We start from the raw sequence: 22,412 nt of genomic DNA on the forward strand, positions 1-22,412 counted from the left end.
CTTGGTACCCTCTGACTCTGATTTTTTTCAGGACCACAATCATCAATTAATTTTCCTAGGCCTTGGCAGGATGTCAGGCTTTTGTTGACACTATACTTACCGTTTCTCCCAGGTTGTATATCACAGTGGATGAGCCTGACCTGGCCATCACTATGTACAAGAAGCTGCGTCGCTATGACGACATGATCCGGCTGGTCCGCATGCATCACAAGGACCTTCTACAGGACACACATCTCCACCTGGCTAAGGTATGGCTTCTTCGGGCCTTGCTTTTGTTATGAAATTTTGCACATTGATTTGTTCAGTAAATGATGCATTTGTCAGGTTGCAATTTGGCAGAATTTCTTTTTCTGAGATCCTGATCAGAATCTCTTTCAACAGATATCACCATCAAGATGCTAGAAATATGTCAGGGTGGTCTCCCATTCATAAATCCTGAGTTTCAAGTCAAACCATTAATCTGCAGAATTGTCAATTCTGACAGAATGCAGTCACTACCCTGACAACATTTTCTGTCAAACCAGAAGCATAATGTTTGAGACAAATTAGAAAGAATTGGTATGCTTTCTGAATCAACCTACCATTTAACTTCTGAATCATTATTTTCCTGTCAGACAAAACGGATCAAGGCAATTTGGTGTTTTGACTTTGAATACTGTTTGCTAAAAGAAGTTGAAGTGATCTCAATCCACAGAAAGAATGTTAACCCAGTCCATTGCAGTCAGCTGAAGATAATCTGTGAATAATCAAGGCTAGTGAATGACTTGAAGAGATACATCCTTGTACCTTTCTCTGTGTGTCCAGGAGCTCGAGAGTGAGGGTAACTTCCGGCAGGCTGAGCACCACTATCTGGAGGCCAAAGACTGGAAGTCAGCCGTCAACATGTACAGGACTAACGACATGTGGGATGAAGCATATAGGGTGGGTCCTTGTACTTATCCTCTCAAACTTTTTATATGGGAGAACTTCCAACTTGAAGTTTCTCTTCATTTATGTGGTTTGAATACTTAGTGGCCTTGAAACCATTGTTGGGAGTTAGTTGTGAAAGATGTCATCTGCTGTTGGCAGTTGGTGGACAAGGTTGGCTGATAGTCTTTAAAAGGTTCTGAATGTGTGATGGGGACTTAACTTTGAACATATCATAATTGTTATCCTTCTGTAGCACACAAAGCAGTCAATAAACATTAATTGTTGCCTTTCAAAAATCATCCATGCTGCCTGAAAGTCTGTGTAATGTATTGTAACATTGGCCAATAAACCTGTCTTGCTTAGGTTGCCAAGTCTCATGGCGGCCCAAATGCTTCCAAACAAGTGGCGTACCTGTGGGCCAAGAGTCTGGGTGGAGACTCTGCAGTCAAGCTGCTCACCAAGTTTGGGCTGCTGGAGGCTGCAATAGACTATGCTGCTGAGAACTGGTAGGGACGGCTTTTGTACATACGTATATGTTGGCTATTCTGAAGTGAAGTATATTTAGTATATTCAGTGCAGGGGCCTGGGGTGATAAAAGTTGGCTTGGTCCTCAGTGCTTTTGTGAAAGAGTATGCCATGGAGTTGAAAATGTACCTGTGACTAGCCCCCTACTGTAGTGTCATGTGTCAGCCCAAGGCCATGGAGATAGGCACTGCCCAGTATGGGGAGGATCTTTAAACTTTTCACTTCAACTTAAGGGTGTACGTGTACATCTAAGAACAGCTCTATGTAAAAAAATGTAGGATGCGTTACTTACATGATCATCATTGTAAAAGTACTTGCTAGAATTTCTTCATTATTTGCTATGTACAAGTAGCAACTCCTAAGTGCAACATAAAGTAATACAATTTGAAAGAATATTGTATTTCTGAATGACTCATGGTATATCTCTGTTATTTCTTAACTAAGAACATATTTGTGAGTCAGATTATTATCAATATTACCCTTAGCATAGTTACTAAACCCAGGGTTTCTCCCACAGTGCCTTTGACTTTGCCTTTGACCTTTCCCGGACTGCAATGAAGAACAAATTACCAGAAATCCACCTGAAGCATGCCATGTATCTGGAGGATGAGGTAAGATGATCCTTTAAGGACTAACAGTTAATTGCTGGGAACAAAAATTGTTCAAAGATTTCTGAAAAAAAATCATTATTACCAGAGTGCCCTAAATTGTTCCCCTTTCCATCACTATCACTTCAAATGTTTTGTGTTTTGTAGAATTTTTGTCCAAGAAACTATTCATGTACCAGTCTTCTTTTTTGTGACATTTCCACTTTTCTCTGTGTTTTGTTTTCTGTGACAGGGCAAGTTCAAGGAGGCAGAGGCAGAGTTTGTCAGAGCAGGAAAACCCAAGGAGGCTGTGTTGATGTAAGATGTGCTTTTAAAGCAGTTCATTACACGAAGAATTAATTTTAATGTTACTGACTTTTGAAAATTAATATTGTGGTATACTTACACTTAATACAAATTACATTCTTATTGACAATCAATGGTACAGTCACATATTGCATCAAAATTTTATGATTGGTTTGATTAATAGATTTTTTTATTTTTGGTTATTGGTCAACAAGGTTGCTTTTAACTAGTCTTTGAAAGTTGTCTGTGTGCAGTTTGACTATAAATTTTCTAAAATGAGAAGTTGTAAATGTCATATTATGCCTGGATGCAATCAGAGGAGCGAACTGAAGGGCATGAATAGAATGGATTCCAGGCTACTCCCAACCTAGTAGTAGTATGAACCTTGGATGGATAGTGACCGGGAACAAAGTTGTTCCTGAATGTGTGACAGGCTTAAAGCTGCACAGCAGAATTTTGTGCTTTCACTTAGATTGCCCCACTGTTTCATTCACAGGTATGTACACAATCAGGACTGGGATGCAGCACAGAGGGTAGCTGAGGAACATGACAAGGACAGTGTGTCAGACGTACTGGTTGGTCAAGCCAGGTAGGGAGAATTTACACTTTTCCAATGTTTAGACAGTCAAGACAAATTATTAAAGGTCTTTTGGATTGCTTTTATGTTTCTTCACTCATGTGGTTTTGATTCCAATTGGTTGGCTATCTGCACATCTTACAGTACTGTGACTGCTTTCTGTGTTAAATTCACAGTTACTGTTTTCTGTGTTTAGGTATGCATTTGAGCAGAAGGATTACCAAAAGGCAGAGACGTTCCTGTTGAGAGCTCAACGTCCAGAGCTGGCTGTTAAATACTACAAGGTATGGGGTGATATTCAGATATTATAGATATATTATAGTACATTAAAATCATCTGTCTTTAATATCATACTGATAGTTAAGAAAGAACATTTTTCTTGCTTTTGGAGTATCCAATAAACGAGGTAACCTGATAGCAAATACTGTAAAATGACAAGTGGTCAGATTTCTGAAAAAAATTTGAAGAAAAAAAGTTTGCAGACATAAGGTCTACAAGTTTGTGTTTGTGTGGTAATTTTGTCATGCGCATCTCATCTTTTCTTTTGTCCTTGCATCCTTGTTTACCTACCATCCTGTGTGAAAATTTGCCCGTCCCGGACTAGTCCGGACCGACATGAACCGTCAGTTCGAACCATGCAATAGTCCGGGGGTCGGACGGGTCGGTCGGACGGGACGGACGCTCGACAGTTCGCAGAACGGTTCGGACGGCCATAAAGGGTCCAGATTGGCCGCTTGGACTAGCCCGGACTACGTCCCGGACTGGTCCCGGACGGCATCGTTCGAACGCTTTCGGGCGGCGGCCTGGAGCGGGCCGTTCGAACGGTTCGAGCCGGTACGGCTCCGCCCGGGCCGGACGGCCGAACGGGCGGTTCCCATAACAACAAAGCGATCCGAACCGTCTGGGGGCGTGCAGAGCACCGCGGGGCGCCGGTTCGGACGTCTGCGAACCACCAATTTACATGGCAACTGTACCTCCCAAACACCCGTGGAATGCGTAAAATCGTGCTGTTGTGAGGTGGAAATCGCTGCCCAAACAGTTCGGACGGTCTGAACCGCCGGAATGCCGTCACAAAATAGAAAGAATTTGAATGCAATTCATCCCTCTGCCGCCAGCGCTCCTATAGACAAAGTATTAATGACGGCTTGAAGTTACAGAATGACACCAGCCGCAAGACAATCAATGTAAATCACATGTGCCCTCACTTTGACGTTATGTGCGTGCGGAGTCCCAGGAAACATTTGATTGCCCGCACAAACCATGTACAAAGCGTAAGTAATGGATTTCTGATGTCTTTCCGACTGAAGCGTGGTTACCAAACATGTGGTGGAGACACTATCACTAATATATGATATACATTCAAGTCCATAATCTAGAAGATTCATTTATAAACATCATTGAATGCCCTAATATATTCATGCCAACGCTAGGCACGTTACGCACCCAGCGGCGGCGAGGGTTCAGTGACCCCATCTCAAACGTAAACAAGAAGACGATCCTATGAAGAAGCCAAACATTTTGTTGGTGTGTGTTGAACTTTATTGTATTTTGTTGAAAGAAAGTTGTATCTAAATATTGAATTGTAATATATATGTTAATCTAGTGCCACAAAATATTATTCTACGTGTCTAAAATAAGACTAGTTTTGATATAGGTGCTGGCCCCCATACGTGAATTGAACTCTCCCACACTTGATTGAAGCCTCCCGGTCCTTTGGGACAGCCGCCCGACAAGTGCGCACATGTCTGTAACTCGTTGTTTGTTGTTTATTTTACGTTCCATGTGTTAATTTTTGGCACAGTTTGCACATCCATTGACAGGAATACCACTAAGAATGATGTCGTCATTATACCCATTTCCTTTGTGTTTCTTGCCTTTTTTCACGAGCAAGTTATTCAAAGACGGGAAAATACGATCCAGATATCAATTTGCGAGCCAGTGGCTAGGCCACACCCACACAGCGCGAAACTTTAGGTATAGAGGCGTGCCGCTGTCCATCATCGCGTGGCGACCGACAAAATAATTAGCAACCATATATCCGCTAGCTGGGTGTCATGCTGTCCGTATTATAAAACGTCTGCACAATTATTATTGGAATCTTTCGGCAGTAAATTTACTTTGCGCACTTGTAAGCGACTTTTGACAAGACTGGCCGGTGTTCCCGTAAAGCTTTCCTTCTGTCCTAATCCCAGCAAAACTGGTCTCCGGGGACAGCCGCCTACCAGACCGATTCGTAGGGCAGGAATCAAAATGTCACACTACAACGGGTCTCCAATTTCTGGAAGGGTGGCAAAATCACCAATTGCAACGTCTGGCCGCACCTTTGAGCTTCGGCCGTAAGTCTAGAATCTACTTAAATTATTCAGCAAAGCAAATAGGATGTAAAATCTGCTTGTCTCTAGTGTATAGTTATTGTGCATGTGATTTCATTAACTTTTGTAAAATCAACGATATTCAGAAGGCTTCAGAAGTACCACGAGTGATATCATACAATGTTGATTGAATGAGTAGAGATTAAAAGACGTCACCCTAGAGGATTATTGTTAACCTACGCCGTAGACGTTTCAACTTTCACATCGCTTGATAGATTTTTATGCCCGTCAAAGGCACATGTGTGAATAGCAGGCGAAATCTTTACTTGCGGCACAAGTAAATAAACGCTTTTTGAAAAGTTGGTAAGGAGGAACAATATTAAACGGGGAGGATTATTGTCGAGGAAATTCCGCTCGTGAGGACATGGATATAACGTCCTTGGGAGGAAGTTACTAGTATGCCATGGTGAGGAGAAGTAATTCTATGGAACGTTGATATTAATATTTTTCAGTTGTAGTTGTACTCTACTCTCTCTACTCTATATGAAGCATGGACATGGACACCTGACGTGCTAATTCAGATTACGCTTAGTCTACAGTTTAGTCTTTGTTCTGTGCGTTTAGTCGTTACACAGCATTGGGCATGTACACAACCAAGATACACTTACTGAAGTACAGAGAAGAAAACAAATTCGCTGGAATTTCACAGGTTTTATCCCCAGGGGCAGGCAGGCGAGTTTCTAAAGCTTGACTCCCTGCTGACAATAATCCCGATAGCCCGTCCGAACGGTTCAAACGGTTCGGGATTTACTGTGGCGTGTCCAGAGATCCGCCTGGCTCCGACATGTCCGACCCGTGAGAACGTTGCCCCCAACCAGGGAGGTTTTATCAAACCCGGGACATTGAGGAAACAACTTCGTTACCTTCGTCATGGATTTAAAATTACCTCCGATCAGTGGTGTATGCGGAAATTGTAAGACGATCATAATCACATCATTATCTTCGCCGAGAAGGTTATATTTATAATATAATTTGCAACGGTACGTGGAAACATGACTTCCTCTTTGCTGCAACAAGTGACTATTACGTCATCATACCACTGTGTTTCCACGAAAATGGGCGCTGAAACAACATTGTGCATAATACAGCCCACAGGAGTCCCAGTAAGTGCGGAAAAAATACATGCCTTCAGTTAGCTAGGATTTTGACTGTGCTGTTGATAATTTCACATCTAACACACTTGGTAACACAGCTAAACGATGTAAAACAGTTTCTTACCAGTTCAGTCTTGAACAAGAAGGGATGTTTGTATTCCAGTCCGTTTGTATTCCACGGAAGTTTCGGCAGTCGGTTGGAACAGCACCAGAACATAATTCCACACAAATTGTTTGTGTTGCTAGTCCTTTTCCATCTCTCCATGGCAGTTTGATGCATCCTGACCCGAAACGACAACGTACAAACCCCTCACGCGACACCTCTTCCAACTTATCCATGATAGTCTGTACATTTAGCCTTAGTATAAGACTAAAAAGCGGAAAAATAACACAGGACATCAGGAAACGGTTTACTGATGAGTTTTCAATTTGAAATGACCGCGACGCACGCGCAATGCTCATGTTATCCCCAGGGGCAGACAGGGGAGTCTTTCAAGCTTGACACCCTGCTGACAATAATCGTGATAACCGGTCCGAACGTTCAGAACGGTTCGGGAGGCACTGTTGCGTGTCCTGAGATCCGCCTGTCCCTGGCCAGATCCAGGGCAGTTCTCTAAGTCTAACCTTTCATATTACGAAGGATGAAGCGTCCAAATTTCTCAGGGGAACATGACACCGACCCCTAGATTGTGCGTCACCATCCCCAACCCCTATCAATTTACGACGCACGGGTAGTGCATAGTCTCTCCTTCTGTAAGTGTAACGTGCTGGATGCAGCCATCCACGGCGTTTCTTGATCCAGTCGTCGCTTCGACTAACGAGTAATATATTTTCGAATTTTTATTGTACGTTTGTGCTCTTAAAGCTAAGTACAGGTCAAAATGATAAAGTAGTTCTAACGCTTCTAACAACAATATGCATATAAAATGGTGGCGTTAGATGTTCGGCTAACCGTTCCCCGTGTCCTGTTTTGGATACCGTACTCCAGCGTGACACAGCACTGTACTTGTTTTTAGTCCCACTTTCTTGATATAATGTCAAGGGGAATATCACTGGTCAAACTCAACACGTTTTCAAAGAGTCGATTGAAGTCTCGCTGCTACAGGTCGTCCAACAGGTGATCCAACCAGGTACTGCTCACAAGTTCCTTTCCGGCCAAAGCATGCGCTTTGACTCCAAACGATGGTGGAAATTTTGGTAAGTGAGAAACATTCAAAATATTGCACTTCACAAATCATGTTAGGTATTGTCCACAAGGCGAGATAATGCCGGACGCCATGAAAGGCAATAAAGATGCTAAATACATTTTCAACATTATCTCCCGTATTATTGCACATTTGGACAGAATCGTCGCTTGGTACAATGACAGTCAATCGAAACGTAGCGCAACTCAATGTCGTCTTATTTGTAAAGCGCCAGAGACAATTATTTAATCATAGGGTAGAAAGATTATATTTAGTTCTACAGAAAACAATGGTGGTCTGTAACTTTTCCCCGCCCGTTTTAACGCCGTGCGAGCATGATCAATCCAGAGTCGTATGGTGAAGACCTCAGGTGCCAGGGTGACCTACAATAGCATTGTCGTTTATTCTTCTTATAGTACTTTATTACACTGCGCTTGGAAGACAACGATTTTATTGGCGTGGGCAATGTAGTTAGTAAATCAAACACGACAGCAGAACGGACAATATAGCGTTCGTGTGATTTAGAAACGAAACACGGCGTGCCGAATTCTTATTCGCCATGCCACTGCGACTATCCAAGCGGTATCTGCTGTTACGTGTTTAAGACTTTTTTCTCATTTATCGCTAGAGAAAAATAAAGAGACAAACAGGACTAAAACATATTCATTCTTCATGAGAACAGACTTCGTAACAATGACTTGTTCATACCTATAGATATTCATATGTCTGTTTAGTTATAGACCTTACGAAAGTCGCTTTACTTTTGTCGTGTCAATAAAGATTTTATATGCTGCATGCACGGCATTTGGTAGTGTACGAGATACGATACAAAGACTGGTACTTCGTGGCAGATTACCCTTTAATAATGGTCGAGAGGATAAACATGTAGGTGTGATCCGCGTACTCAACGCTGCATGGGCGTGATGGGCAATCCAAACTGTGCAGGTCGCGTACTGTTCCCTGGCCGGCTTACTCTTCTATTCATTCTATTTCTACGGTTTTCCAGCGACCCGGAGTCTGGTACTGGTAGAGACTAACATTTTCCTGCAAGGAGAGAGCAAGCCGACATGCAAGTCGGCAAGCAAGCCTGCCGACTTCATTAGACAAACAGGCATTTGTCGCAGTTCTCCCAGACGTATTTTCCCGTCCATAAAACTCGGACAGGGCCCACAACCTAAATTATGTCACAAAATGTGGCAATATGTAACTGCGAAAATTTTGGCATTGTCTTAATCACGTGGTTGAACAACGTGTTTTGGCTCGCCATATTCAGATGAATTTCCAAGAAACTTGATAGTGGGGCATAGGATTTCAGTTTCAGTTTCTTACAACCAATCATGTGGCTCATTATTTGCAGTGAAAATCGACGTCTCCGGCTCATTTCGTACAAATCGTAGCGATTGGCTAGCCAGTAAATAGATTGTCCCACACTGTACACATCAAACGGCTGCCGCCAGCATGGCGCCATGGCAACGGCCAATGTGTGGTGGGAAGACCACCAGAGCGCCGCTCACGTGCGCCTCACAGGCGGGATGTCAATCAACCCGCTGTTTATTTCAGCGGGTGCAGCCTGGAACTGGGGTCGCCGTGTTTTCCAAAATCATCTCGCACACTGGACAGCCGGGCTTTCTGAGCAACGTTCGCACATGCAGAAAAACTGCACTGAGTAGCGGAGCAGATTCTTCAAAGGGTGACTCAACACTGTAAGCTGGAAATTGGAAAATGAACAGCATTTTATAAGTGTATGTAAACTTTACTAGAAGACCCATCAGTTGGTTTTTGCTACTCTATTGAGTATTGTATTATACTCTACTCTTCACTTCAGACAGCCGTGCGTGGTGACATATATGTACAAGAAAACACGTCACCCATTCATTAGTCGCGGCCAAAATTTAATATAGAAGAAAAGTTGTAGATTTGAAGGTAGAAAAATCTCAATTTTTTAAATTTTCATAGTACATTTTGTATTGTTCTGGCGATAGTGCAACGCTATTACTATTAGTGTTCGCCCGCTCTGGCTGTTGCCCCGCAATAATGGACGTAATGCATGCCTCTAACAATGTCTAATAGTTTCACCTACGGACTTTACTGCTCTTCTGGTCGCTGCGCCTAGTGTACGGAAGGGGGCGCTGTCGCACGGCTTCATACAATTTAGGGACTTAGACAAAATTTGGCAGGGCGGCGGCAATTTTTTCTAAGTGTTTTACGGCGCCCGAAGCGTCCGGCGGTCCTGAACTGCCGAACGTGCTGAACCACTTAATGACGGTTCACCGCCCGGCGCTCGGACTGGCAGCCTCGCGGGCCGGACGGCTTTGACGTAGGCGGACCGCTCGGACTGCCCTCGGACCGGTCCGAACCGTTCGGGGCGAGTTGATTTTCACACAGGATGTTTGGTGTGTTTAGGAGGTGGGTAATACTTCACTCATTATTGGATGGTGTTTTTTGTCCTCCTTTAAAAGATTCAGAATATTTGTACAGGGTATTTCTCTCTGACATATTCTGCAATCCTGGTAAGACAGCTACTCTATTTTTGTACCTGATTACAGAGTGTCTTTAGCCTGGGTATTATCCGGATAGTATTTCACTCCGTTTATTATTGTTATTGTTATTGGGTGGGCCGACTACTCTCTCTTTGCAGCCAGGGGCTGAGTTGTGAGGAGCTTACATTAGGCAGGGCTAAACGCAAGGCCAAGGGTCTGGAGCTAGCTGCCATTTTGTGCTACTCAGGTGACTTCAATACGACAGTAATTGCCCCAGGTGTGGCCATGGTTTTGAACCACTCACACCGGGATGGACCCCTACTCTTTTCGATAAGTGCGGTGGGATCTTTAACGTGCTTGGGGTATGGCTCTCCTCAAACACAGGACATCCATTTAACGTCCTATCCGCCGGCCGGCCCTAACCAAAGCTAGGCACTCATTTTCACCTGAGTGAAGAGAGGAAAGCGGTTTGAAGTGCCTTTCCCAAGGGCGCAACATCGGTGACACATCAGCGGTTTCGAACCTGTTACCTCTGGGGCCTGGGTCAAACACCTTACCGATTGTGCTACATGATGCCACGATTAAACACTATACACAGTCGCTTCTTGCTCTGACTTTTATTATAGGATGCCGGGATGTGGTCGGACGCCCTGCGTGTGTGTAAGGAGTACATCCCCCACAAGCTGCAGCAGCTGCAGGATGAGTATGACAGGGAGATGCTCACCAAGGGCAGCCAGGGGGCCGACGCCCTCATCGAGCAGGCCAAGGAGTGGGAGTCGTCAGGAGAGTATGTCCGGGCGGTGGACTGTTATGTCAAGGTCACAACCGTGCACACACAGGACCCTGCTGTGTTGGAGAAGTGCTGGAAAAAGGTACTGTCAATCTTGACATGTTTGCGGTGTTGTTGTTCTTTTCAGTGTACCCAGTGATCTCTCCACTGGGAATTTACACTTCAATTACCAGTATGTGTTTCCAATATATTTCAACTCTACTACAACTGTAACAGTAATTGTAGCAGAATAAAATGTTAACCTTGGCTCGTAGAGTATTTGAAATGGTAAGAGGAAACTTTTAGTAATATATATACATGTATATCACTTCGCCTTGAGTTTCCTTCCTGCAGGCTGCTGAGCTAGCCATGAAGTTCCTGAGTGCAGAGAAAGCAGTGAAAGTTGTTGAGTTGGTGGGCCCTCGTCTGGTGGATATAAAAAAATACAACACGGTCAGTACATCTGGTTGTTATCTCATCTATCTGGTTAACTCTTTTCAATCTGAGTCATCATCTTGGATGTAAAATATACAATTTGCACTAATGTTCACTGTTTCTTGTTATTGTTACCCTGTCTGAACATAAGTGTACTGTAGTTCTGGAATGTTCTGCTAAATGGCATTAATGTAAGATGTTTACTTCTGTAGGCTGCTGAGCTGTATCTGAGTCTGGATATGGTGAAGGAGGCCATAGATGCCTTCATGGATGGGGAGGAGTGGAACAAGGCTAAGAGGGTGGCAAAAGAACTTGAGCCAAGGTACATCATGGTTCAGAAATAAAGATATTGTGTCTTGATTACTAAAATAAGACACAATAAAGATACTGCATCTTATTCTAAACATCTCATGGCTGCATTGTACAGAATTCTGCCACTGACTACTCTTAACTAAAATGAAAAATAACAGATCAGCATCCCTCATTTTTTAGATTGTTTAGCCTCACTTTGAATTTAGACACTAAGCTGATATCGTAAAGCTCTCCTTTACATTGTCACCAAAATGCCATTATCATTTACAATACCTTTTTCTTTCTTGGGTCCTCTTGGACAAGTTGCTGCTCTTAGAAGAGCAGGAAGTAGCATTAAAGTTTCCTTGTTAAAGTCAATTGACTGACATGCATACTTCCTTACCACAGGTATGAGCAGTATGTTGATGACAAGTACAAGGAGTATCTGAAAAACCAAGGCAAGGTGGAGTCGGTAAGAAAAACTTCTGCCCTTTTGGTATTCACTTTTGGTATGAATAGAATTTTACTGTATGAGTGTTTATGATGTTTATGTTTATGATGATACATGACTGTATCCATGCTGTTTACTGTATGTTCCAGCTTGTTGGAGTGGATGTGATTGCAGCCCTGGACATGTATGTGGATAGAGGACAGTGGGAGAAGTGCATTGAGACTGCAGAGGGACAGGTTGGTTTTGTTGGAGTGTAACGTTAGTAGTGATAAACAAAAATGTATTAAGGAAATTTTAAGTTTAACTTAGTCAGATGCTTCATGAAAAACTTTAGAATAACAAAAATGAATTTGTTAGAATCATTAACATTTTAAAGATTAAAGATAAATTTTGTTGAATAATGTATGAATTGCTACAACCAGCAGAAAGTAAGAGGAATGCTTTTAATTGGTGACAAATTGCTGTGATCTTGGCGTGCTGTGATCTGGTGTGCCGTGCTAGGCTGTGATCAGAGGAGCAAAACAAATGAAAGTGAGAATAGGATGGATTGTAGGCTACTCCCAGTTGTTGTGCTAATGTCCTTAATGTGTCACTGTGACAGCAGATTTGTACTACAACTATAAACTGGCAATAACTAATCATGTTTCCCACAGGGCTACAAGGTGCTGCACAAGTATGTGGCTCTGTATGCTACACATCTCATCAAGGAAGGGCAGACAGACAAGGCTCTGGACCTGTACGTCAAACATGGTGCACCAGCAAACCCTGCGGTAAGGCTGCCCACCCAGGCATCTTTTTTACGCTCTTGTACACGAACGGCAGCAGAACACGGGTATAACTTTAACAAAGTTACATGACATAAACAAAACAATACACATATTCAAGTCCAAGAAGGCATAAAGAAAAAGGTGGATATTATTGATAGAATAAAGCCTATGTGTAAATTAAGTATGATGTACAGTAAGTCTAACATTGATGGGCCACAACTCATTTCTACTCTCTGTTCTAATTAGCTGAATTGCAACTCATACATAGAATAATAAAAATTCTGCTCATGCTTTATGCATGAAAGATGATGTTTTTAGGGTGGAACAAGTCTGTTGTCTTGTTCTGATTTCAGATTATGTTTTTCCCTTTGCATGTTTGATTCAGGTTTCTTGAATCTATTTTTTCAGAACTTTAATATCTACAAGCGTGTCGTGCTAGAGATCCTGTCCATGCCTGACCTGGACCGTGCTGACTCCTACCGTATGTGGGCTGACCTCAGGGACCTGCTGATGGACCTGGTAGGCTTTATATAATATAAGCCTATTCAACTGCAATTGTGTCAATATGTGCAAGTAGAACCATAACACATCTGGACATTACCAAGCATGGTCCAGACAACTGTTATAGGCTTTCACCTTTGACATATTACCCACAGTGCATCTTGCTGTGCATGCACAGTTGAAACTATGAACAGGCTTATTGCAACAGCTATATAGTAACAAGCATGGTCTCAATACCCATCTGTTTATGTTTTCTTCTTAAAAGATGAGTAAACTTTAAGCACTAATCTTTGGCTCCACCAGGCTTTTTTTAAAGTCCATCACATATAAGTGTGGAAATATAATGATTGTCTCCCAAACTTCCAAGAAAAGTAGAAGATTATTAACTGCTACTCCTTATAGCAAGTGCATGTCTGTTTGTTTCCACAGTGTGAAAACATGTCCAAGTCATCAGAAGCCAGCAGCCCAGCCCATGAGGAGTTTGAACAGATGTTACAGATCGCACACTACTACGCTGTCAGGTCTGCATGCATGGGACAGAAGGGCATGGTAGGTTCACTCGTATATTAATGCAATCTGAAACAATCTAGTTACACGGATGAGATCCCATCGACAGAGACACCAACTGAAATCTCTTCTGCTACATGTAGTAGAGATCCCAATCGGAAAATTTAAAGATATTCCCTTAACACACACACACAGTCAGAACTGACAGAGACTCCAATTGGGATCTCTACTTTTAGAATCAGTAAGTCAGCCAGATTGTAATTACTATCTAAGACCATTAGAATAAGTGAAAAATTGTAGATTCTATAGATATTATGTTCTAGTATTTTAGTCACATGTCAAAATCAAATCCATGTTACAGTATTATTTCCTTGACAGGAACACATTGTTGCCAGACTGTCTGTGTCCTTGCTGAGACACTCTGACATCATACCTGCTGACAAGGCCTTCTACGAGGCTGGTGTCCACTGTAAGGTGAGAAAGTGCCTGAATTCTGGAGTAGAGTAGGCAGAGGAGACTTTTTGTCCAGTCGTGTAGAATTTTTAGAATATGAACATGTCAAAGGTGCTGAGCGACCATGCAGTGGCCAAAATTGGACTCAAATGTGTTATAACTCTTGATTTCATACTTGGTTTGTAATGAATGATGTATAAGAATTATTTAAAAGACAAGAACACACAACATGTAAAAAAGATTCTTAATTGATGAAATTTGTAGACCCACCTGTCAAATCACACACTGCCTCAAGTCTAGCAGAAAGGGTGTAATATACATGTAGGACACCAAAGCTGAAGCTGACCAATGCACATTAATATTTGAGATGCAGAATGCTACTTTTGTTTATCTTTCCAAAGATAGAAAACTTGTTCTAATGATGTTTCAAACTGTTTCTTTCCATAGTCCATGGGCTGGGAGAACATGGCATTTGTGTTCCTGAACAGATACCTGGATCTCAGTGAAGTAAGTATACATGTAGCACCAGAATTTTAATGATGCTTATAGGAGTCATTATATTTAACAGCAAAGTGTGTTTGGGCATCAAACTTAGCCCTATTCTAATTACAGATTATGATACAGTTAGTGGCTTGTATCATCATAGTAAGTTACAAACTGTACATTGATTGTACATTTCTTTGTAGGCTATAGAGGAGGGTTCCCTGGACATGTTGGACAACAGTGATTTCCAGGATACTGACATCCCCTTTGAGATCTCCTTACCAGAAAAACAGCACCTTCCTGTAAGTAAACTGAGGTGATACTTTTCTACCACTACTTATATATGTGTGCTGGCCACAATATGACTATCGTTGTTTTGTTTGTTTTTTATTGAGCCTGTTTTTATTCATGAAGAAATCAAATAATTTATTATTGGTCTGCTGGCCACCTTTCATAGAAATCATGAGGGAAGAGGGATGGGGCAGACAATTCATAACAGTGACACAGATTGTATCATATAGTTACTGTCCTAATAAATGATAATAAAACATACATCATTATATAGTTGTAATAAACATATCCTTACACATGATTATACAGTATTACAAAAACATACAACAAAATGAAAGACTAGTATGATTGATGTTTTATTGGCCAGAGCAGTAAGTAACATACGTATGTGTCATGTTCCCTGCGATTTGTCATAATTATATACACCTAATGTGTTTTGTAGTTTTAGAAGGGAAGCTTGAGTCCTCTCAGATTTGTGATGTTAAAGCCTGACGTGCCCTGTTTAGGATGACAAGCGTGAGGAGGTGAAGGAGTGGGTGTTAGCTGTGTCCATGGACCAGCGGGTGGAACAGATCCTCCCCATGGACGAGCGTGACACCTACGAGGCCTCGCTGGTCGCCATCAACACTGGCATCAGGTCGCTACCTTGTGTCGTCACAGGTAAGTCATAAACGTACTATAATTTGTTGCAGATTGTAGGTTGTACCATATAGTGTTATCTATGGCAGTAAAAGCACATATAGTAAATCTTGAAAATAACAAATGGTAAATCTTGAAATGTTTGGGTTTATTTATTAATTTATTCTCGTATTTTCTTTTGGTCAGAATTCATGACACCACAAATATGCATTCCCAATATAACGTATCATAAGTGCACTACAGAATTGTTTCAACTGCAAGCTTAAAACACTTGTCTCCCTTTCTACTGCAAAATTTAGTTCTTGTGAAAATAGATGAATTAGTTTGTTTTTTAGATTAGTGAGAAACGTGACCCTCTGCACCTCTTGTTTAGGGTACCCTGTGCTACGTAACAAGGTGGAGTTCAAACGTCCAGGCAAGGCTGCCAACAAGGATGACTGGAACAAATTCCTCATGACAACCAAGGTTGGTCTTTGTCTTAAGTGTCATTTCTCCACTTATCAGGAACTTAATGTAGGTTACCTAGTATATTATCAAACAGTAACATGTGGTATCATATCATACAGTTGTATCATACTTAGAAATTTACATACATGTACATCGAGCTTAGAAATTGAGCCATTGTGGAGATGATTTGTAGTATGCCCATATACAATTTATCTTTCAGATTGAACTCTCTTTTAAGCTACAAGTGTAGACATTTTGTATACACTGTGTCTTTGACATTGTTAGTTCAAGTTTCAGGTCTTCCTTAGGATTAGACATTGTTTTTTAATCAAGTGTTTTTCCTTCCATGCCACAGATGAGCCACAGTACAGAGTGCCAGGATGTGCTCAAGTTTGTTGGCAACTGGTGCGGGGCCACACCCAGCCCCAACTTCTCATTCCAGTAAAGTACATTCCATGTAGAATAGGGCAGCATTAGCGCATTTACCATCTGAAAGAATACAATCACATACATGTAACTCATGATGTGTGTTACATTGAAAGCAGAACAGAATGGGTTACTGTAGAGCTTTTGCATGTTTTGCTACACCGCTTTTCAACGAAATAATCCGTGTAAACTTGAATTAATCAGTCCGTCCAGACTAGCCTGAATGGCATTAGTTAGCCTCATACAGCTACAATGTACTGTTGAGAGCAACACAAGAGGAAAATAGAGAAGGAGTATCAATGAATTGGAAGATATTCCTGTATTGTACATTTACTGTTTTAAAGAGTAATGGCATGGGTGATGTACATGATAGAGGTTTATAAGATTTGTATTCTGATACACAGTTGAGTGTGCTTATTAAAAAGACTAATTAAAAGGAAATGTTGGTCAGACACACCTATAAAATAGCTGTGTTCCAGTGGTTATAATCATATGTTCAGACCATTTAAGCATGTTGACAAAGCACTGAATTTGAAAGTTTTATTTTTTGCAAATGCATATGAACTGATATTCCAGAAGCATGTTATTTCAATGAATGACACCCCTAGTTTCTGTGAAATGTAGTTTGTGTGTTGTAGTTGTCACAAGAGATATCAGGGACTGTGTACAAAGTAATGATTTCTGGGGTGTATCAATCTGAACTCAAAGTGTACCAGTACTTAGTACATACTGTACTGAAATGCATGGTGTTTGTGAACAGAAGTAAATTAAATGTGTGGTGAAATTGTTGTCTTCTTTAATGTGTTGATGCTCAACTCAGGACACACGAATTATAGGCAACACAAAATATTGTGAAATGGGTTTATTTTATAATGATTATCATAGAGTATAGAAAAATCTTAGACAGTACATAATACATAACATGAGCAATGAGGCTTCTTCATATTTCCCAGTGGAAAAGTATAAAATTCTATTCAAAACACACACATCTTTGAACACATCATATAATCTGTTCACCTGTGTGTTGGTAGCTACATTGTACTTTTACACACACACACACCTTATTGCACATTTTGGAGGATTTTCAGTGCGTTAGACTTATAGAATGCATTGAGACCCATGATGACATTCCCTGATGTCCACGTTCAAGGTTCAAGATTGACTTCATAATTATTATACTATTATTCTATTATCATTTAATGCCAATCAAATCATCTTGACTAGAATCCACTTGGATCTTTTTTAAACTAGAAAAATCTGTTGTGCTCCACAGCTCTGTGATATCATGTTTTACAAAAGTATCGAAGATATTCTAATTGTAATTATCTCTTCCATTATTGTGAGTTGTATTTCTGAGTGCTTGAGTGTTGAGCTGCCGGTCATTCCTTGATGTAGGGTATCAGGTTCTTAGTGAACCATTCCTTGCTGAACTGGAGATGGTCAGTGTCGGAGGTAAGGAAGACCAGCTTCCCCTGACTGTCCATTTCCTTCAGACCAAGGCGATCCTGGGCAATTGTGAAATAAAAACATGTTGGTTAGCTTCTAGAATTAGGCTAAGTAAGGATGGGGAGAGGTGTTGTCAATACAGTATCTGACAGACGAGTGTATAGCCGGTGTAACCCCCAGCCCACCCCCTTGGTGTAACACCAGCTTTGCAATCATGCAGCATGACTGCAGCTGGTTACATTTCACTGAACAATGGCCTGCCCCAACCTTACCTATGATTCGTATGAATATCTTACTGCAAGTAATTTAAACATTTTATCATATATTTCAAGGAAGCTAAATAACCGTGAAACATTACCGTAACATAACCTAAACAACAGGTCAGCTGTAGAAATCATACCTCTGTATACAATGTTGTGTTGCGAAGGTCCTGCAGTTCAGTCCCCGAGCCTGGCTTGTAAAATCCAAACCACTGAAATATAACAGACAAGAACAGCTACCAAAAAGTACAAACAAAAACAGAACAGCAATTCTTTTCTTGCACTGCACACAAATTGTACCCCTGCCTGGTACATGTATATATATTATGTGTCAAACTCTAAATATCCCATGACCAGACGAACTACTCATATACACACTGCAACAATACCATAGGGGAGACCTATGTACATGTCTATCCTGATGTAACTATCCTACATGTAGCCCAATATGTGGAGTTTTTACTTTGACTACATACATGCACCTTAACCTCCAAATACCATGAATCTACTAGACAAATGCATTATGCACTGCACTAAATGCAGTGATCCAAAATCTGTATAACCAATATAGCCAACCACCTTTGGGTGTAACACACCAGCTTGGCAGCCGCACAGCACAGCAGCAGCTGGTGACATTACACTGATGAACAACCTGTCACACCTAAACTTTGCACATCAACCTGCAATCCTTGTTTAAAGCTATCTACTGAGGATGCCTGTACTTTACATGGTGGTAACAACTTCCACTCTATGATGGTTCTCAGAAATAAAATATCTTGGACACAAAAAATCCCAGCTCACCTCGCTCTCCCTTGGCTCGACCATGGTGTCTTCTGTGAACATGACCATCACAAACTTCTTCAGCTTCATCAGGTTAGTCTTGTAGGTCTGGTTCACCACCTGATAACACAGGGAGGAGTCAGGGTCAGGTGGGAGGGTGTTCTAAAGGGATGTCTGTCAGGAGGATGGGAGTCTTTATGTCTGATGGACTGATCCATGATGGACAGTCCGTTGACAACCATAATAAAGAAATAATGAGATTATTGGTCATGTCAGATGCTTCAATTTGTGAGAATAAATGTCCATGTGCAAATGGTACATAGGCGTCAAACTTTCAAAACACTGAAAAGAGTGCTCTGATTTCATTTTCCTCCTTTTACGGACTACTCACTGTTGCTTCCTTGAGAAATGTTCATGACTTCCTTAAGTCAAGAGGCATAGTTACTATATGTTGTATATTGTCATTCACTTACATTTTCTTGGTTGATGTCAGCCAGGAAAATACTAGCTTTTTTGTACTCTTCCTCATTAAGTGGGTCATGCCAGTATTCAGCTTGTACCAAACTGCAAGAATAATGGTCAAAGCAAAGAATTAGACACATGTACATCTTAGTTTCTTATGTCACATGAACGAAACTTAATTTGTATTGTTCATTTCATTACAAAAAATAGTAACGTTAGTTCATTTTGAAAATGCACAAAAAGGGTCTATGTTCTGACACCCCTACATTGTGAACCCTATGTTAGGGTTGGTTACGGTTAGGGTGTTGGAACATTGGGGTGCCAGAATATAGCTGGGGGTATAACTGTACAAAAAGAAAGCTATACTATTCTTACAAGCTCTGCACGTAGCTGTTGTAGGCTCCGAGGTTCAGCAGTTTCCTCACGTAGTCACAGAGGGTGGAGTTGTCTCCAGGGCAATGGGGGAAACCATACACACCTGGGGGGGTAGGATTCATGTTTACTGAACAGAATGATACTTTTCACTAGAAGCCATAGATTTGATGAATTGCTTAACAAATTTCATAGATAAAGAACATATGTTTTTTGCGTTTTAAGGCAAAACATTAATAGGAAATCTTCCTCACCTTGATGCTGCCCGCCTACTGAGATCAAGTTCAACATGGGTGGGTTGGGGCATCTTTGGGCTACAGCACGCCTGGGCAAACAAGACAGGAGTAGTAATAGATTAGACTAGAAATACATAGAAGTTCTCATATGCCCATGAATTTTTTTTAGATGTTGTGATGTTATGGCAAATTTTTCTGATGTTTTTTCTGATGCATTTTTTCCATTGCCTCTCAAAATACAACAAACATGCTTTAAGTTATAGCAGGAGTTAAGGTAACCTATTCTGGACCTCCCTGGGCCCTTTGACCTAACTTCCTGTCGGTATAGCTGAGGCTTGTTTGGTAGCTGTCAGACAGTACCAGCCAACAATAATAATGGCACAGGAACAGAAATGATTCTTCAATATCTTATACCAGGCAAAATGTATACTCACAGAAATTGTCCCCCCTGTGAAAAGCCAATAGCATTGTAGCCATTGGCCAGTTTGGTGTCCTTGGCCAGCTTGTCACACACCATGGTCACCTGCTTGTTCACATTCATCAGGAAGCCATTCTCTGTGTCCTGTTATAGTCAGGGTTAACAAATCATGACTCACTTCTGACTGGTTAGCAGGCTGTGATACCATGCTTTGTTGCTTCAATTCTTTTAACAATATTATGCTGTCTATTTTGAAAATCCACACATCTTGGTTTCTGTACCCATCTTCTTTTTCCCCCTCTTTCATCATGTTTGAAGCTGCAGGGGATGTCATTGATACAATGAATGTACATGGTCAAGTTGCTGTGGCCTTAGTCTTGAAAAAATTCTAACCAACACTTTAAAAGTTTAATTGAGCATCAGACTGTCAATAACCTTTTGTCAAGTGTCTGTCGAGGGGCCCATCAGTGACCTGCAGACATAGACTGATCCCTTAAAATCACAGTGATTAAGAGGGCACTAGAGGTAATGTTGCTGCCAATAAAGTCTTTTGAGCTTGCAGATATGTCAGGCGAGATATTTTCCTGCTGTGTGACATTAGCCTAAGGGCTTCTTGACCAATCTTGAGTTTACAAGTGAAATTGTTGGGAAAGGCTTATATAATGGCAAAACCAGTCAAATACTAGAAGTCTCTGCCATATTTCTCAGAACTCAAAGCATTACAGTGAGATTTTAGAGATACCAGACCAGTTCTAAAGAAAAACATACCTCTATGATATTACTGCCGATCTCCAGTGACCTGACGTATATGCCCTTGACCTGTTCCTCCACCATGGACTTGATACTGCCCATACTGAGTGGGTTACAGCAGCTGTCACCTGGAAAACAATATCAGTGGACAAAACATGTGGAACTGATTCACAGGGACAGAGTTTAATGTTTAGGACTTGGGTCACATTTCCTATATGTAGTAACCAACAGCCTGGCTAGGCAGGCCCCTGTTTACCAAGACACATCGTGGTAAACTGGGTGTTGTAACACAACAAAACATTTGCTGGAGCTTTTAGTAGCGCAGCCTGTCCTAATATAGATAATGAATTTTGAACTGCTTAATCATCTTTCGAAGGAACATGTACTGCTAAACATTTTTGCCAGGAACTCCATGTATTATCATGCATTTGTCCTGCACTTTTACTAACTTAAAGCACGACATTTATTTTAAAATCCGTTGGCACAAAGATTTTTTTTTATAGCACAATATATTTTTTGCGCCACTTGCACTGTTGCAGTGCTGATCAGTAATTTAACCAAAACAAAAAACATTTTGACTGAGTTGCGCAAGAACGTAACGTTACCAATAACAGTACAATATTATTTCGGCACGTCGACCTGAATAAGGTCGCAGTGTTTACCCATCTTGTCAGTGTACTCAAGATGTCGTGGCCGTTTGTGTTCATAAACAGGGGATCATAAATCGAAGTCCGTTTGTAAGTCGCCACCCCCCTCCCCAATTTGAGGCTGTAAAATAGAGCCTCGTTGTGCGCCCTTGCAAGAATCGTACGCGGAAAATGATGCAAACATTTTGCTGGATTGTTACTTACCCATCCCGTGCCATATGACAAGCGGAGTAGGAGACGTCAGGGCAGAAGGAGCGAACAAGCCGCAGACGACAAAACTCACCAACATGTATGACGCCATCTTTGTACATGTAATGGTCATGTGATTAAAAGGGCGGTCCAGTTATTATCGCAGGGGAGGGTGGAGATGGTTTAAGGGACAATTCAGTAATGGTCCTAAGGGAGGTTAGAGATGGTGGAAGGAAAAAAGCATGATGGAGTGTGCATGCTGTATGGTATAGAAAATTTGGCAATAGCTTTTGATGCAAATAATGATGATTTTATACTTGTGATATCTCTAACTTAATTGAGAGTAAACATCATCATG

General features: G+C 41.4%; 2 protein-coding genes across 2 annotated transcripts in view; one reads left to right on the top strand and one right to left on the bottom strand.

Moving 5' to 3' along the window:
* LOC118410582 (intraflagellar transport protein 172 homolog) overlaps positions 1–17,278 on the top strand; it is a 30,602-nt gene extending 13,324 nt beyond the window's left edge. Inside the window, exons 23-43 of the mRNA XM_035812359.1 lie at positions 113–248; positions 805–921; positions 1,273–1,415; positions 1,952–2,045; positions 2,275–2,339; positions 2,824–2,916; positions 3,101–3,188; positions 10,661–10,906; positions 11,158–11,256; positions 11,451–11,560; positions 11,938–12,001; positions 12,130–12,216; positions 12,634–12,750; positions 13,156–13,266; positions 13,678–13,797; positions 14,134–14,229; positions 14,656–14,715; positions 14,895–14,993; positions 15,489–15,642; positions 15,995–16,086; positions 16,424–17,278. Coding sequence (XP_035668252.1) covers positions 113–248; positions 805–921; positions 1,273–1,415; positions 1,952–2,045; positions 2,275–2,339; positions 2,824–2,916; positions 3,101–3,188; positions 10,661–10,906; positions 11,158–11,256; positions 11,451–11,560; positions 11,938–12,001; positions 12,130–12,216; positions 12,634–12,750; positions 13,156–13,266; positions 13,678–13,797; positions 14,134–14,229; positions 14,656–14,715; positions 14,895–14,993; positions 15,489–15,642; positions 15,995–16,086; positions 16,424–16,513 — 2,281 coding nt within the window. The 3' untranslated portion in view covers positions 16,514–17,278. The remainder of the gene's footprint in view (positions 1–112; positions 249–804; positions 922–1,272; positions 1,416–1,951; positions 2,046–2,274; positions 2,340–2,823; positions 2,917–3,100; positions 3,189–10,660; positions 10,907–11,157; positions 11,257–11,450; positions 11,561–11,937; positions 12,002–12,129; positions 12,217–12,633; positions 12,751–13,155; positions 13,267–13,677; positions 13,798–14,133; positions 14,230–14,655; positions 14,716–14,894; positions 14,994–15,488; positions 15,643–15,994; positions 16,087–16,423) is intronic.
* Positions 17,279–17,397: 119 nt separating this feature from the next.
* On the bottom strand, positions 17,398–22,258 carry LOC118410583 (palmitoyl-protein thioesterase 1-like). Its single transcript, XM_035812360.1, has 9 exons — positions 22,070–22,258; positions 21,237–21,346; positions 20,485–20,612; positions 20,069–20,139; positions 19,818–19,920; positions 19,454–19,544; positions 19,002–19,100; positions 18,341–18,412; positions 17,398–17,999 (listed from the first exon to the last, which is right to left on the bottom strand). The coding sequence occupies exons 1-9, from the start codon at positions 22,185–22,187 to the stop codon at positions 17,874–17,876; spliced, it is 918 nt and encodes a 305-aa protein (XP_035668253.1). The 5' UTR covers positions 22,188–22,258; the 3' UTR covers positions 17,398–17,873.
* Between the last annotated feature and the right edge of the window lie 154 nt (positions 22,259–22,412).

This window comes from Branchiostoma floridae, chromosome 2, assembly GCF_000003815.2.
Source record: "Branchiostoma floridae strain S238N-H82 chromosome 2, Bfl_VNyyK, whole genome shotgun sequence".
NCBI lineage: Eukaryota > Metazoa > Chordata > Leptocardii > Amphioxiformes > Branchiostomatidae > Branchiostoma > Branchiostoma floridae.